Source organism: Salminus brasiliensis, chromosome 25, assembly GCF_030463535.1.
Source record: "Salminus brasiliensis chromosome 25, fSalBra1.hap2, whole genome shotgun sequence".
In the NCBI taxonomy this organism is placed as follows: domain Eukaryota; kingdom Metazoa; phylum Chordata; class Actinopteri; order Characiformes; family Bryconidae; genus Salminus; species Salminus brasiliensis.
The window spans coordinates 25,528,659-25,546,254 of NC_132902.1; the positions used below are offsets into that span (position 1 = coordinate 25,528,659).

The 17,596-nt window shown below is 42.3% G+C and overlaps 1 protein-coding gene across 1 annotated transcript in view; it reads right to left on the reverse strand.

Annotated features, from left to right (window-relative positions):
* Window positions 1-389: 389 nt before the first annotated feature.
* Window positions 390-17,596, reverse strand: part of LOC140548038 (uncharacterized) — a 28,110-nt gene continuing 10,903 nt past the window's right edge. The window contains exons 13-28 of the mRNA XM_072671388.1: window positions 16,400-16,585; window positions 15,484-15,728; window positions 13,594-13,681; window positions 10,659-10,737; window positions 10,354-10,487; window positions 10,109-10,264; window positions 9,878-10,016; window positions 9,546-9,718; window positions 9,345-9,457; window positions 2,128-2,278; window positions 1,735-1,920; window positions 1,382-1,626; window positions 1,149-1,291; window positions 820-1,038; window positions 597-727; window positions 390-407 (exon numbers count right to left, since the gene is read on the reverse strand). Of these exons, the coding sequence (XP_072527489.1) occupies window positions 390-407; window positions 597-727; window positions 820-1,038; window positions 1,149-1,291; window positions 1,382-1,626; window positions 1,735-1,920; window positions 2,128-2,278; window positions 9,345-9,457; window positions 9,546-9,718; window positions 9,878-10,016; window positions 10,109-10,264; window positions 10,354-10,487; window positions 10,659-10,737; window positions 13,594-13,681; window positions 15,484-15,728; window positions 16,400-16,585 (2,406 nt within the window). The remainder of the gene's footprint in view (window positions 408-596; window positions 728-819; window positions 1,039-1,148; window positions 1,292-1,381; window positions 1,627-1,734; window positions 1,921-2,127; window positions 2,279-9,344; window positions 9,458-9,545; window positions 9,719-9,877; window positions 10,017-10,108; window positions 10,265-10,353; window positions 10,488-10,658; window positions 10,738-13,593; window positions 13,682-15,483; window positions 15,729-16,399; window positions 16,586-17,596) is intronic.

Here is a 17,596-nt window from a genome sequence, read left to right on the forward strand (position 1 = left end):
AACAGGATGATGACCCAAAACACACGGCTAAAAACACCCAAGAATGGCTAAGAGGAAAACATTGGAATATTAATTGGCCTTCCATGAGCCCAGACCTAAATCCTATTGAGCATCTTTGGAAGGAGCTAAAACATGCTGTCTGGAAAAGACACACTTCAAACTATAACTAAAATAAAAAACTTTTGATTTGCAACATTTTTCTAAAATATATTTACAATAAGTGTATAATACTTATCAAATACTTGGCCTTGACAATGAAAAGGATGGAAAATTAAAATGTGGTTTCAGAGAGAATAAGAACATTGGAAAAAGACAACTGCTTTGTTTAATAAACATTATAACTATCAGGAGCAAAAGAGTAACTTTCAGTCAGAGTAAATGATCATCAGTCACAGTCTGGGACAGTCCTGCAGGTAATAAGATAAGTAATACACAGGTTCTACAGAACTAAGTTGCAAGACAGAGAAGATTTCTGAAACTGTAAATATATGACAGTAAATTCTGCAGTATATTCCATTAAACTCAACTAAGATATAAACTAACCCTCGTGCACTAGTTTAAATCTTCAGACAAAAATAATGAACCATTATTGGTACTCCTGTGCAGTCACGTACAGATGCTTGGACGGTGTTGTCCTGGAAGTGTTTGCTGGTATCATACACCCGCAGAACAACGTTGTACTCTCCCGGTTTCAGTGCAGTAATGAGTGTGAGTATAATTCCAGTTTCTGCAGGAAGGAGAAAAGTTTACAGAAGTTCACAAACACTAAAGTCCAATCAGAGAAAACAGTATTCCCTAAAAACAGTAAAAAAAACCTACTGGTCTCGTCCATCCTGGCGGTCCAGTCTCTCCTGCTGTCTTCCTGGAGTTGCACAGAGTACGGTGCAGCAAATCCAGGACCATCCGTCACAGATAGCAGAACTGGAGTAGACTCCTTATTGCACACTCTGATCTCTCTCTTTTCAATTACAGGAGCATTATCGGTCACGTTTTCCATATTGATCACCAGGGTTCCTGTACCGGTAGCTGGAACTGGATCTGTTAAAAGGTCAAAGTTTGTCATTTGTACATCAGGACATTTAGGATCGGCTCATTTTATATGTATAATGCAGAATGACACATAATAGAGCACAGGGTAAATGAGTTACCATCATCCACAGCTAAGATCAGAACTTTGTATTTGCCATCTTTCACGAAAGGAGACTCTCTGTCCATGGGGCTCCTCACTCTGATCAGTCCAGTCTCTTTATCAACTCTCAGCCAGTCAGCAGGATCAGCGCCTACACCATATCTGCAACCCAGAATCATACAGTACTATCAGTGTCCCCATGAAGGTAAAGTATGGACGGCAAGGAAAAAATCCAGATGCCTAAATTCTTACATCACTGTCTGAGTCTTTGCTGTGTCTGGATCAGTGGCGGTGTAAACGGTTAGCTCAGTTTCAACCGCCAGATCTTCAGGTTTAGAAATGATCTTCTCCACTGGGTCAAACACTGGAGCCTCGTTCACATCCTGAACATTCACAATGACCATGGCAGTGGACGTGGTGAGGGGATTGATAAACGGTAAATCGTTCTCAGCGGCCACCAGCAGAGTGTACTTGTTGTTCAGCTCGAAGTCTAATGGCTGAAAAGACAAAGTACAAAGACCATGAACACAACTCACACCCTTCCCTACAAACATCCATGATACATCTGAACTTAACATCAGTGAACTGATCAGAGACTGAAGTACCTTAACAGTAGTGATGATTCCCTCCTGTTTGTTGGGTCCTGTGCTAATGTTAAAAAATCCACCATTGTTTCCACTAACGATCCTGAACTTGGCCGACCAGGCAGGAGACTGAGGTTCATCTCCATCAGTCACTGGCAGCTTCACCACCACAGCTCCTGCTTTATTCTCCGGGACTGATACACTGTACTGGAAGACACAATACTTACATTACTAACACAACAGGTAGCAGCTTTCATTTACAGAAACGACCGGACTGGATTTCAGCTTCTGGAATGGACTGATTTCCTGAAGCAGATCTCAGGATTATTACAGACAGTCAATGAATCCATAACTAAGTAACTGTTCAATGAAGCCCTGCTGACAATTAACGTATCTGTAAGCAGGAGATCCTACCGAGGTCTTTTCAAACTGGGGTGCGTTGTCGTTGCTGTCCGTTACAGTAATCACAGCTGTTCCAGTGGTTACGAGGCCGTTTCCCTCCAAATCTGCAGCTTGAATCAGCAAGGTGTACTCAGGATAATTCTGAAAGAGATGATGTTCATGACTGAAACTGCTTCATTACCTCATTCCAGCCCAACCCAGCACTCAGAACCCTGATTTCTGCCCTCACCTCTCTGTCCAGACCTCCAGACTTCACTCGAATCCCTCCAGTGACCGGGTTAATGTCAAACAGGCTTGGATTTGGCTGTTGTGGATTCTGACTGATGATGGAGTATCTGATATCAGCATTGGCAGAGTTAGGATCATCTGCATCAGTGGCTGTGACCGTCATGAACTCCAGTCCTTCAGAGATAAATCATTAGTTAGCTTCAATTAAATGGATGAATGCAATTAGCAGCTCATCTAGCCCAGCTATTACACACCTCTTAATCACTGAATTCAGGTGTTAATTCAGTCCAATTACCACATGTGTATAAAATCAAACCTCTAGTCCTGCAGTCGGTCTTTCTTCCATACATCAGTGAAAAAACGGGAGGTTCTGAAGAGCTCCCTGAACTCCAGCGTGGTTCTGTATGTAATAGGAGACACCGCTGCACCAACAACAAGTCAGCTGGAAAAATTTAGACCTTCCCTCCTAGATCTTCCTCCATCAGCTGTGAGTGGTGTTATTATTGAACAGTGGAAGAGTTTAGGAGGAACAGCTCACAGAGAGCAGCTCAGCCACCGAGTGTCTGTCAGACCACGTAAAGTTACAGAGCGGGGTCAGGGCCGAGTGCTGAGCTCAGAGCAGAGTGCAGAAAAGCCTCCAACTGACTCAGTAACTGCAGCAGAGCTCCAGACCTGCTGCTGCTGCTGGTAGAGCTTAGAGCAAAGGAGGACCAGCTCCATGTTTTATTAATAAAGCCTATGAGTTTAGAATGGAGGGGCATAAAAGCTCCTGTAGGTGTAGTAATGTGTAGGTGTCCCAATACTTTTGTCCATATAGTGTACATATGTACTTATGAAGCATGTGGACTGAGGCGGTAGAGTAATACTACAGGATCTTACAATAATTTTTATGCAGGGTTACGCAGTGGTACACAGTTCATGCAGCGTGCTGAGCACGGAGAATGAGTGCTAGTGGTGCTGTTCTCCCTGTTGAAGAACTCTCTTCATAGCTGAAGAATTTACACAACAACGCAAAAGATGACCTGATAAAACTGCAACCCAAAATACTGATTTGCCCAGTGCTGCACAGGCTGGTTTATCAGGCTTGTGTATCCGTGAAAAGTAGCCTATTGTTTATCGAGATGAAATGATACTATCGCTCTTAATAATACACTGTATAAACGATTCCTCACAATGTCTGTTCAGTTGAAATTTAGGCCATACGACAGTAGTCCCAGCCCTACTCCCCACCCTAAAGTCCCAGCCCTTCTTCCCACCCTAAAGTCCCAGCCCTACTCCCCACCCTAAAGTCCCAGCCCTACTCCCCACCCTAAAGTCCCAGCCCTTCTCCCCACCCTAAAGTCCCAGCCCTACTCCCCACCCCAATATCCCAGCCCTACTCTCCAGCCCAATATCCCAGTCCTATTTCCCACCCCAATGTCCCAGCCCTACTCCCCACCCTAAAGTCCCAGCCCTTCTTCCCACCCTAAAGTCCCAATCCTACTCCCCACCCTAAAGTCCCAGCCCTTCTTCCCACCCTAACGTCCCAGCCCTACTCCCCACCCTAAAGTCCCAGCCCTACTCCCTACCCTAAAGTCTCAGCCCTACTCCCCACCCTAAAGTCCCAGTCCTACTCTCCAGCCCAATATTCCAGTCTTACTCCCCATCCCAATATCCCAGCTCATTATCCCAGCCCTACTCTCCAGCCCAATATCCCAGTCCTACTCCCCATCCCAATATCCCAGCCCATTATCCCAGCCCTACTCCCCATCCCAATATCCCAGCCCTACTCCCCATCCCAATATCCCAGCCCTACTCTCCAGCCCAATATCCCAGCCCTACTCCCCATCCCAATACCCCAGCCATATATCCCAGCCCATGTTTTGGATGCCATCTGTAAATCCCATTGTAAACATCTTGTGGGTGGTGTAATACATCTTAAATCTTCTGGACTAAAGTTTTTGAGGCTTGACTCAATATGTAGGTCCAATTACCTCAAAAATGCCCTGTAATTAGACACTACATAATTACAAGTTGGCCTGACTTTAAATGTTTACAGTGTGTTTAATAAAAGGCCTACATGACAACGTTCTGGCAAGTGGACTTGTGTGTTCTGGCACAGCACAGTCAAGTCAAGTCAGATTTATTTGTGTAGCTTTTTACAACTGTTCTCGTCACAAAGCAGCTTTACATAATTAGTAATTAGTAAAAGACAGACAAAAACAGAGAGCCCCAGTGAGCCCCAACGGCAACAGTGTTAAGGAGAACCTCCCTCAGAGCTGGAAGAAGAAACCTTGGGAGGAACCAAGACTCACAAAGGGGACCCGTCCCGTCCTCCTCTGATCAGAACTATTTATTAATTATTAATAAAAGTTACCAAACCAGATACAGCAGATAGTTAATAGTGGTGATATTATTAATAGTGGCAGATAGTTAAAAGTCCATTTAGGTTTGAACATGGTCATTAAACAGGTAGCAGTGGTACTTTGTGGTGCTACCAGTCATAGCAGCTTTATATATAGTGCTTTCACAGCAGGTATTGACCCAAAGATCTGGTGTTGAAGCTTCTTTTGAGCAAACCAAAGGGAGAACTCCCTCAGAGTGAGCATCACTGGCTACACAACAAGAAAAAGACCTAGAATGAAATCAGCATAATGATCAGATACTCAACTACGCAGCATTATCCTGCTCTGAACCTCCAACATCTCCAGGATCCAGAGCAGGACAACCTCGAAACATGCAGCAGAGGAAGGGCAGCAGGCCAGGGATGGAGAATGTTAAGGCCCTGGTAAAAGTCAGCTGTAACGTGTGATGCTGTTTGTGGTCTTTAGTCACTTCCTGCTCGTCTTATCAGCAGAGCGTGAATTCAGCCTCTCAGCTCTCAGAACAGCTTCACCACAGTTATCAGTGTATCAGACACTGTCTTCTATTTCATAGAAGCTCATATCGAGTGGTTCTAAGAAACTGCATGAGGTTGAAGGGTATTTTTGTACCGCAAAGGTTTGCACTTATGGAGAAATACATCAATGCATGATATTATTATTATTAATAATGAAAATACAAATAATATTACTGCACAGATTGTATTAAAAAATACTATTATTATTTCTAGTATTTAAAGATAATTATATTTTTTCTACATTTTATTTGTTCATTAGATTTAGTCCTCTAGTGATATTAACTAATTTCATTGGAAAATAATGTATTAATATGCTTGTGTAAGAAATAATTAATATAAATATAATATGAATTTAATATTCTCACAACAACCTTAAAATGAGAAATATTATGTTATGTAAAATATAATATTATATTATTATATATAAAGAAATTATGATTATTTCACTTCACACCAGGAAAACTAACAAAAATAAATGGATTTACTTTAATATAAATATCAGCAGATCTGCATCACAGGCTACTGTCGTGGTGTTCTTGGAAGGACTTCTTCTTAAAAGGAGACTCTTGACCACTGTCTTTCAATTGCAATGTTGAAACATTTTATTCAAAAGTAAAGTGTGGAGAGAGCCTGCCAATTCTCAGTGCCCCTCTGCTCTCTCTCCCTAGACAGAGGAGCATCTCACATTTTATACCCTTCTACAGGTCATGCATTGTTGCACTATTTCCATATATAGGATGTCACTGTTTAGCTCCATGAGGGGTGTAAATCAATTGTCACATACTATGTTTGTTCAGTTCATGTATGGCTTTACCAAATTAGGCCTGGGAATGGTTCATGCTCTCCCATTTAAGGCTAACCCATGGGCCTCACCATATTGTCTCTTGACTCCATACCATTCCTTTAGATCTATAAATACCTGCAGAGCCAATGTATATACACTACACTACAAAGTCAGACTAGTCTTGAGTCTTGGTTGAGGATTCTAATTGGTGTGGGGTGGTGTATTTGCCCAGCCGGGGAATCAAACCCTGGTCTGCCAAGGGAAGGGCTCTGTTATTACCCACTTCACTAATAATGAAATTATTCCTTAATATGAGGCTGTTAAGGTCTGAACCTATTATTGCATTATAGCTAACAGTTATTTTTATTAGGATTTTTATTTTATTACATTTCAGTGTCCGAGACCAACCAGCAGATTTACATAATGGAAGGAAGGTTTACATAATGCAGTAAAGCAATAGAGTACTTTTTGGCAGTAAGAAACTTTAAAAATAAGGTTTTATAACGATGTGACTCATTCTGAATGGAAATATCAATGTTGTCTATAGAAGACAAGGAACTTGTTCAAATCCTCAGGCAAAAACAACTGTACATATTCTGAGCTGGAAGATGACAACTGAAGACTCTGTGGCAGTTAAGGACAGAGGCTTTAATGGTGTTGTCCTGGAAGTGTCTGCTGGTATCATACACCCTCAGAATAATGTTGTACTCTCCCGGTTTCAGTGCTGTCTTGAGTGTGAGGATTATTCCAGTTTCTGCAGAAAGGAGAAAAGTTTACAGAAGTTCACAAACACTAAAGGCCAATCAGAGAAAACAGTATTCCCTAAAAACAGTGAAAACCTACTGGTTTCATCCATCCTGGTGGTCCAGTCTCTCCTGCTGTCTCCCTGGAGTTCCACAGTGTACGGATCAGCAAAGCCAGGTCCATCCTTATCCGTCACAGACAGCAGGACTGGAGTAGACTCCTTATTGCACACTCTGATTGATCTCTCTTCAATAACAGGAGCGTTATCGTTCACATCTTCCAGCACGATCACAAGGGTTCCTGTACCGGTAGCTGGAACTGGATCTGCAGAGATTTTGAAGGCCTTTAGGAGGACGATGCACCATTAAAACACTTCCTTCAGACAGAGAACCAGGAAACGGACCTACCATCATCCACAGCTAAGATCAGAGCTTTGTATTTGCCATCTTTCATGAAAGGAGACTCTCTGTCCATGGGGCTCCTCACTCTGATCAGTCCAGTCTCTCGGTCAACACTCAACCAGCCAGCAGGATCAGCGCCTACACGATATCTGTAACCCAGCATCATACAGTACTATCAGTGTCCCCATGAAGGTAAAGTATGGACGGCAATGAGGAAATCCTGATGTCTAAATTCTTACGTCACTGTCTGAGTCTTCACTGTGTCTGGATCAGTGGCGGTGTAAACGGTTAGCTCAGTTTCAACCGCCAGATCTTCAGGTTTATAAATGACCTTCTCCACTGGGTCAAACACTGGAGCCTCGTTCACATCCTGAACATTCACAATGACCGTGGCAGTGGACGTGGGGAGGGGACTGGCAAATGGAACATCGTTCTCAGCGGCCACCAGCAGAGTGTACTTGTTGTTCAGCTCGAAGTCTAATGGCTGAAAAGACAAAGTACAAAGACCATGAACACAACTCACACCCTTCCCTAAAAACATCCATCATAAACATCTGAACTGAGCATCAGTGACCTGATCAGAGACTGAAGTACCTTAACAGTAGTGATGATGCCCTCCTGTTTGTTGGGTCCTGTGCTAATGTTAAAAAATCCTCCATTGTTTCCACCAACGATCCTGAACTTGGCCGACCAGGCAGGAGACAGAGGTTCATCTCCATCAGTCACTGGCAGCTTCACCACCACAGCTCCTACTTTATTCTCCGGGACTGATACACTGTACTAATTGATAAAAAATCAGCATTAGGATAATTTCACATTAGCTTTCCGAGGGCTCCAGGACTTTGGGAAAGGCCATTTCAAAAGCCTAATATAAGCCTGCTGGATCCATCCCACAACCACCTTCATGTGTGTTTGGGATCATTGTCCTGTGGGAAAACCTAATTACTGATTAGCTGATGATAATTTATGGTCATTTCCTTCACAGCACAGTACTCTAATCTGAAGATTCCTCTGGTCAGTGTGATCAAACAGCTCAAACCTTCTCTCATTATAATCCTTGTATACTTTGATTATTAAATAAAACCTTTATGCACCACTGAGTTAATAATCTATATGGGTGTATGCATATTTAAACCATGTGTTGATTTCACAAAAACTGTGTATCAATTATTTTTTTTGTATAAAAGTTTTAGGTTGTAAATCAATTTGGAACAGCCTACCACCTCATCTAAAAAAAATCAAAGCATACATTGATACATCGGATTGTATTTATGTCATTTCGTTATTTATTATTTCCTTATTTGTTTGATATTTGTTTTTTTTCCATATTAATATTTAAATATTAAATTGAATATTGATTATCACTTATGTTAATTTAAGCACATGAAGGGTTGCTCTTAATGTATTATATGTGAAAATAATGGTTGATTGATTGATTGATTTTATTTCTCTAATTTTACTGAAATTTGTATTTTCATTATTTTAAATTCTATTTTCCCAAAGTCCTTTTTTTATAATCTTTTACTGAATGATCTGACTAAGAAGCACAATATAGATACAATAATAAAATTATACTACATTAATCATTAATCATTAATCAAAATAACCTTTATATTGCTTCTATATTTTAAGTCTACACAAACACAGTGTTTTTTTGTTGTTGTTTTGGGATTTGTTTTATATTCGCTGTAGATTTCCTGGCCATGATAGGGGAACAAGCCAAGGAAATCTTTTTCTTTAGCTTCTATTTCCCTTTAAACTGAGAAGTAATATAGTCCTGAGATTATATTTCCCCCAAGTTCCCCGGTTCTGCTGCTCATGTCAACAACACTGAGAAATCTCTGTGATGTAAAACTTTTGTTTTTATTTTGGTATTTTGAAATCTTACTGAAATAAATATAAAAAAAACTTCTCACATAAAATGTGCAAATCAGAGCACAGCCTTACACAATTACATTGTTGCATGAATTAGATTTAAGTTATCGCTTAATTTTGTCATAAAAATCCATGACATGACCTGAGAAGTCTGAGGGAAGTTCATTTGGAAACACTGAAATCACAAGGCTGTTTCTTAATTATATACATTTTTAGAATTCTTCTTTTCTTATTATGAGATTGTTGTAAGAATATCATTAAATTGTTTAAGTGTATTTCTATTGTAAATCACAATTCACTTACCGAGGTCTTTTCAAACTGGGGTGCGTTGTCGTTGCTGTCCGTTACAGTAATCACAGCTGTTCCAGTGGTTACGAGGCCGTTTCCCTCCAAATCTGCAGCTTGAATCAGCAAGGTGTACTCAGGATAATTCTGAAAGAGATGATGTTCATGACTGAAACTGCTTCATTACCTCATTCCAGCCCAACCCAACACTCAGAACCCTGATTTCTGCTCTCACCTCTCTGTCCAGACCTACAGACTTCACTCTAATCCCTCCAGTGACCGGGTTAATGTCAAACAGGCTTGGATTTGGCTGTTGTGGATTCTGTCTGATGATGGAGTATCTGATATCAGCATTAGCAGTGTTAGGATCATCTGCATCAGTGGCTGTGACCGTCATGAACTCAAATCCTTTAAAATTAGAGTAATGTACAGCATGAGATAAGGAGCCCACAGTGAAGCATCATCATCATCATCATCATCATCATCATCATCAATAGGAATGTAGGTAGTAAATATATCTACACACAAACATCAGATTTGTGTCATACTCTTTATACTTACTCGGACCTGCAGCTTCTGGAACACTGCCAAGGAAAGGGTTTTGGGTGAAGACGGGCTTATTATCATTCTGGTCGATAACGTTGACGATAACCTCCATAGGAGCTTCTTTAACCTCACCATCAGCTGAAATAGCATGAACTTGAAGCTGGAAGCAGCAGAAGAATACAGAGCTGTTAAATGAAGGTTTGGAGGGATTTCTAGTGTAGAGCTTCAGCGAGGAGAACCTGAGTCTCTTACCACATATTTATCTTTGGCCTCTCTGTCTAGAGGCTTTGTTACGAAGAGCCAACCAGTGTTTCTATTTATGGCAAAAAGTCTCACTGGAGGCTGGTCTGCTCCTTCATCACTGATGCTGTACACCATCTTAGTTTCCCTAGCATGACTGGACTTGATCTGAACACAAAGGAGAGAAATTATTATAAAACAAAAAGACATGAGATTTTTAGTTTAAAATGGAGATCTCGATCTTCATCTGCACGTACCTGCACCATCTCCTTGGGGTAAGGGCCTCTGTCATTTTCTGAGAACGAGATTGGTGGAATCACCCACTCTCTCTTTCTTCTCCTCAATCCTGCTGAAGAATTTGGAAGCTCCAGAACTGGACCTTGCGTATCGTCTTTAATCAATGCAAAACAACCAAAATATAGTAAATGATCCAATTAATATTTTGTTTTTTGGACTTTTGAACATCTTCAATATTATGTTTTGAAATTGTGATGCAATAAATGTTAGGATATGCTGTGTAAACTGAAACACTATACACTACAACACAATAAAAGCTCTGTACCAGTGGCTTTTGCAACGTCTTCAGGGTAAGGTTCTTCATGGTTCAGCCATGGTTGTGAGTTAGTTCCGTTGGCCAGCATCTGCCATGAGGAAGATTTTTACAAAAATCCAGAGTCCATGTTCTAAACCCATAAATTAATTAATTCTAAAATAAAAATAAATATTTAATTGACTCACCTGGATCAAAATCAAAAGGGATATAAAGATCATGTTGCACACCTCTACGCAGCCAACGCTGATGAGTAGGTTCAGAGTGATATTAAAAAGTATCAAGAAGCTTCTGGAAGCTTTAGGCTGTACGGTGTGGTCTGTGTGACGCTCTCTGAAACCTTTTTTTCTGGTGACACTTTTTCTTTTAACCACAGGTAATCAGCAGAGTTTGAAAACCTACTGTGAGCACGGAGGCCTAGCAAATACAACTGCAAAACCTTTAGACGGTAAGTTACAGTTTCTTTGGGCTCAGTGTGGCTTAGCAGCCTAATGCACTGAGTTCAAAGCCCGAGGCAATTGCCGAGGCCATGCCTTGTGGTTCAGCCATGCTCTCTCATGCCATGCTCTCTTATGTTGGCTGGCACAGGCATCTGTTAGCTGAGGTTGTCGTCTACCTGGCAATGCCCTATTGGCAGCAGTTTAAAATAGTTTAAAAAACGTGTGTTAAGTCCTTACCTTCTTAGGGTCGATATTGGGAGGGTGAAGACTGACACGCCTCCTCTAACAAGGAGCAAGGCCAATTGTGCTTTCTTAGGCTGTGGATGTTAATGGCTAGAAGCATGACCAGGGTTCAAACCAGCGAGCCTCTGGTCAAAGCGATGGTACCTAATTTTACTGGACCACTCAGAGCCCCTAAAAGGTTCAGTTTTATTAGATTTATTTGATAAATTATTATAGTAGTTTGATCAATATCAGTTTCATCAAAAGCCTTGTAAGGATCTTTGATCTCAGAAGAAAACCTTTTGTTCTGCAGTGGAAATAACTGTATGTGTGGATTAAGACTAAGATTAGGATTAGTAAATTATGTCTTCTATATCAACACAACCTTTTTTTATCTGATAGCACAGCGGTGCCACAATAGAGCCTGGCATGGTAGGTAAATTGGTCATGTTACATTGTCCCTAAATGGTCTCTAGGCCTCTGTGAGTGAAGTGCGATTGACTGACCCTGTCCTGGGGGTACTACTGCCCTTGCACCCAATGATCACCCTGACCGGGAGGAAGCAGAAAGGATGATGCAAGGAGGATGGATGGACACCACCACGTAAAATCTAGCTGAAAGTGTCTCTAGGTCTCCAGGACCAAAATAACTATCTCTGCTTCCACCCACCCAATGGTGGGGTCTGACCTCTGTTCTGCCCACAGCTCTCCCTGTTATAGTCAGAGACAGCTGAGGTCATCATGCTAGCTTGATGAAGGTGGATGAGTCTCTAACAGCTATGCCCTTCTCTGTGTTAATAGAGGAACTCGAATAGATTAAACAGCAGGAATGGCAGTCACTGAGGGTCCTTTGAAATGGGGTTAACCGATAATTAAAAGTAGTAAAACAGCAAAAACCAGGCTGATATGAGTTCATACATGAATTGTTTAAGCTGTTTTGCATCGTTGAGAGATTTTAACGAGGGCTGGTTTTACATGTATTTATTTTGACTTTACAGCAGGTTTACAGTTCATTGCTCACTAGAAACATAAATTTGTGAGATCTTGTTAAAGAAGCTCTTTGATCACAAACATCAGGCTGATAATGACAAGCAGCTCTTTGAGGGTATCAATCTTGCCAAAGGGAAGACCTTTGATTATCCTCTCTTTAATGATCCCCCAGCTCAATCACTAGGGTTCCTGTACCGATAGCTGGAACTGGATCTGCACACATGTAAAGACCTTTTAGTGGACGAAGCACTATTAAAACTTTTCCTTCAAGCAGAAAATAAGAAAGGGTTGACTTACCATCATCCACAGCTAAGATCAGAGCTTTGTATTTGCCATCTTTCACAAAAGTAGACTCCCTGTCAATGGGGCTTATCACTGTGATCAGTCCAGTCTTAGGGTCAACCTTCAGCCAGTCAGCAGGATCTGCTACAAGATACCTGTAGCATCATACAGGACTATCAGGGTCTGTTTACACCTGCCATTAACTACTTGACTTTGACCAGGTTCTGTTCACACTTTTCATTAAAATGCATCCCCAATGTGATCACTTGAGATCAGATTTTACTGTCCCGTATAAAAAGCCTCGCTATATATATCTCAAGCCCCCTACCTGCAATTAGTGCTGGGGTATCCCTAGTTAGAACAGCTTGATTGGTCAACACTGTCAGTGTTTGCATGGGGTCCCATTTGCATGGTGCAGGGGCCAATGTCTGAACAACGCAAGGCCCCCTTCTGGAGGGTCAACCTTGCTGGGCCCAGAAACACAGAACGTTTGGGGGGGTCCCTCGGGAATACTGGGACCTCCAAGAGGTTTTAAGTAAGGTGAAGGCTCAAATTTTGACCCCCACAGGGAATATGACTGTGTTATAAGCATCCTTCAGGCACTACACCATCTCAAGGACGGGCTTTATTCGCCCGTCAACTTTGCCTGTGGGAGCGAGCTTCTTCTTTGTGGGCAAGAAGGATGGTGGCCTTTGCCCTTGTGTGGACTACCAGGGCCTAAACTCTATCACCATCAAGGATCGCCACATCCACATCCACATCCTTGATCCACTTACGTCTACAGCATTTGAGGCACTTCAGCAAGCCACCATATTTACTAAACTGGACTTGCACAGTCCTTACAACCTGATACGCATTAAGCAGGGGTATGAATGGAAGACATTGTTTATTACCCCCACTGGGCATTGTGAGTACCAGGTAATGCCTTTTGGGCTCGTAAACACCCCGACAGTCTTCCAGCAATTAATAAACAAAGTGCTTAGGGAGGCCCTGGGTCATTATGTGTATGTCTACCTCGCTGACGTCCTCATCTACAGCCAGTCTCTGGAGGAACACATCGGGCATGTCAGACGGGTTATTAGAGAACCGCCTGTATGTCAAACTGAAAAAGTCAGAGTTTCATGCATCAGCAGTGTCATTTTTGGGTTTTATAGTGTCCAAGGGCATGATCTGTATTGATCCAGCCAGGATAAAGGCTGTGATGGACTGGTCTCATCCTATTTCCCTCCAACTGGTCAAAAGAGTCCTGGGTTTTGCCAACTTCTTTTGGCGCTTTGTGAGGAACTTCAGTTTCATGGCAGCTCCCCTCACCACATTTACCAAGAAGACCACCCGGTCCTTTCTGTTGCACAGCTGAAGGCCAAGAGGCATTTTAGGGACTTAAGGTGTAGCTGACAAAGGTCAGATTCCAAAAACACTGGAATCTCTGTCCAGGCAGGGGCATCTCCTGGGCCTGACCCCACTCCGAAGCCCATTATTCCCACTCCTCAAATCCTGGCTCCCCATCAATGGGAGTTGGAGGCTGGGCTCTCCAAAAAGAACTGGATTCGGGGGTGGCCCCACTGGTAGGATGTATATTCCCACAGCTATCAGGGGTTGAGTCATGTCCTGGGGACATGCCTCTCCATTTTCAGGCCATCTTGGGTGACCTAGACCCTGGAGTTTTTGCACAGGTTATTTCTGGTGGCCTAGTATGGAGAAGGACCTGTGTGCCCTCATTGCGGCATGTGAGGTCTGTGCATGCAACAAGGCACCTAGGTCATGGCCCCAAGGGCTTCTCCATCCATTGCCTATCCCTGCATGTCCATGGTCCCAAATCTCCCTAGACTTTATCATGGGGCTACCAAATTCCAAAGGCAATACGGTGATCCTGGTCCTTGTTGAATGTTTCTTCAAGGCATGCAAGTTTGTGGCACTGCCCAAGCTTCCATCTGCCAAGGAGATGGCGAAGCTCTTGCTTCAACATATGACCAAGCGATGTGGTGTCTGACAGGGAACCCCAGTTTACCAGTTGCTTTTGAAAGCCTCTGTGAGTCTCTCCTCTGGCTTTTCACTGGAGTCCAACGGCCAGACTGAGAAGGTCAATCAGGACCATGGTTGGGTTCTGCGGTGTCTGACTTCCACCAACCTCTTGGGCAAATCATCTACTATGGGCAGAATATGCACATATGCAATATGAACACCCTCTGGCATTCATCTCTTGGCATGTCACCCTTTGAATGCCTGTTTGGGTTCCCACCACCCCTGTATGCCGAACAGGAGCATGAGGTGGGGTCCCAGCTGCTGAGGACTTTGTGCAGCATTGCCGGAGAGCCTGGCAGAAGGCCCGGGCATCTCTTCTGGCCATGACAGAGGTGGCCTTGTAGCTGACTGCAGGAGACCTGTAGCTGACAGGTTTTTCTCTCTGCACTTCTCTGGTCTACTCCCTGACCATCCTGTAACAACTTGGCTATATTATTATAGCTTTCCCCTGCCTTATGAGTACTGAATACTGTTATTTCTTGTTGCTGAATGTTAGCACAAGCATTTAAAGTCAGAGAATTTATAAAGCTTGATTTTTTTATTTGGCAGATCTGTTTCTAATTACAGTTGGTGATGTCTCTTAGACCTGGTTTGCTAATAGAGATTTGAGAGCTTGTCAAAAATATCGAAGCCCAAACAAAAAAGTGTCATTTAGCCAAGGGTGCCCAAATGTTTTCATTAGACTGTACTTGGAATGTTTGCATGCACAGATTATCAGTTACCATCTATCAACTGTTAGCAAATAAGATCATTTTTAAAACTCTTTCAGAAAACTTTATGGTGGTGCATTCTATGGCTTACTGCAGAAAATGAGAACATGATATGAAGAAAGAAAGGCTGGGAGCATAATACATTAAAATATGTATATTTGGAGGCTCTTACTTCACTCTCTGAGTCTTTGCTCTGTCTGGATCAGTGGCGGTGTAAATAGCCAATTCAGTGCCAACCGCCAGATCTTTAGGTTTGGAAATGATCTTCTCCACTGGGTCAAACACTGGAGCCTCGTTCACATCCTCTACATTCACAATGACCGTAGCGGTGGACGTGAGGTGGGATTTGCCAAACACAACATCGTTCTCCACGACCACCAGCAGAGTGTAGTTGTTATTTTGTTCAAAGTTGAGTGGCTGAATGGAAAATACAAAGAAATTAATGAATTAAATAAATGAAATTCATGACCTTTAAATAAACATAAGCAGCTGATTGATTTGATCAATTAGTCAGAAGATCAGACTCAGTGGTCTAAGACTACTTAAAGGGTTCAATGGTAACAAAAATACCCTTAATTATACACCATATGTCCAAATGTTTGTGGACACCCCTTTTTATGAATGCATTCAGCTTCTTTAAATTGCACCAATTGCTGACACAAATTGCTGACTCATGGCTAGTTCATACAAAAGTACTGCCAATAGAATAGGACTCAGTGGAGCAGATATGAACCTATTGGCACCATGCTGCCTACTAATGCCAGGCGTGGGCTAGAGGGGTATAAAGCCCCCCAGCATTGAGCTGTGGAGCAGTGGAAGAAGTGTGCTCTCTGGAATGATGGATGGTGGAGTACTTTTGGGGTGAGTAGGGAAGTTTGGGGTGAGTAGGGGAGTTTGGGATGAAGTGAGGTTGGTGGAGATCATCCAAGATCATGACCTCACTAACACTTTTGTCACTGAATGAAAACAATTCCTCACAGCAATGTTTCTCCAAAATCTAGTAGAAAGCCTTTATCCCTGGACAGTAGAGACAGTAAATGCTTTACAACACCTGCAGTCCAGTTAGATCTACTGTAATATCACTGTACCTTAACAGTAGTGATGATGCCCTCCTGTTTGTTGGGTCCTGTGCTAATGTTGAAAAATCCACCATTGTTTCCACCAATGATCCTGAACTTGGCCGACCAGGCAGGAGACTGAGGTTCATCTCCATCAGTCACTGGCAGCTTCACCACCACAGCTCCTACTTTATTCTCTGGGACTGATACATTGTACTGAAAAATAAAATAATATTGCTGATTAATTTGATCAGTAAAATACCATTTTTATCCCATATTTTCAGTCTCAGTTTCTATGATCAGACATTCTGGACTGATTGATTTCGTGCAGTCAAGACTTTTCTTAAAATCACTGTTTTAAATGGTTAATATCTTATAATCCAGCCTGACTCTCCTCCCTGACCAATCAGCTCCCAGCTCCTTTACAACACTGCAGTCAGGTCACTTCCTCACTTCCACACACTCTGGACTGGTATCTGTGGTTGTTGGTCAACTGGTTTATAGTGGGTTGTGTGTGTGATTGGGGTTTCTATAGTGAGTGTGTGTGTGTTAGCATTAGCATTAGTCTCCACTCAGTTCTGAACGAGTTCTTCAGTGCTGGTTTATAAACAGAGAAAGGCGAGCGAGCGGTTCTCCGGTTCTCCCGCTGGTAAAACAGAGAATTTCAGTGGGAGTTTTATAAAGGGTCAGATATTATGGTCTGTTTTCAGGTTCCTCTGTAAAATAGCTCCATACTGCAGAAGCTCAACTCCTTTATTTACCTTCTGAGAACGTCCGCACTGCTGCTGCTGCAGCCGGCTGGGCTATATCACCTGTTAATGGTGCTTTGAGGAATTTCATAGTTCTGAGTTACCCCAAAATGCTAAGGGTTTATCCAAGTGCCCTATGTCTTAAGGTTATGTCTTATAGCACTTATGTATTTTGGCTAGCAGTGTTTTCCAGTGTGAGTGGACGAGGTCAGCCTGAACAAGATGTTTTTGCCGTTTAGGTCGCATACATGCACTGTGTGGACCAGGGAGTGAAACTGATGTATTGATACCTAATGTTTACACAATACATGAAACTCTTTCAGCACAGAAAGGGAGGAAAATTGGTCCATTTATATCTGAGCTTTTTAATGGTCTGTATCTGTGGTTTGCATGATTGGACTAGGTTCAATATCTAATCAAATCCAAAGCAATTAATTAAAATAAAAGACTTACTGGTTAACTGTTGTTTATTTATTTG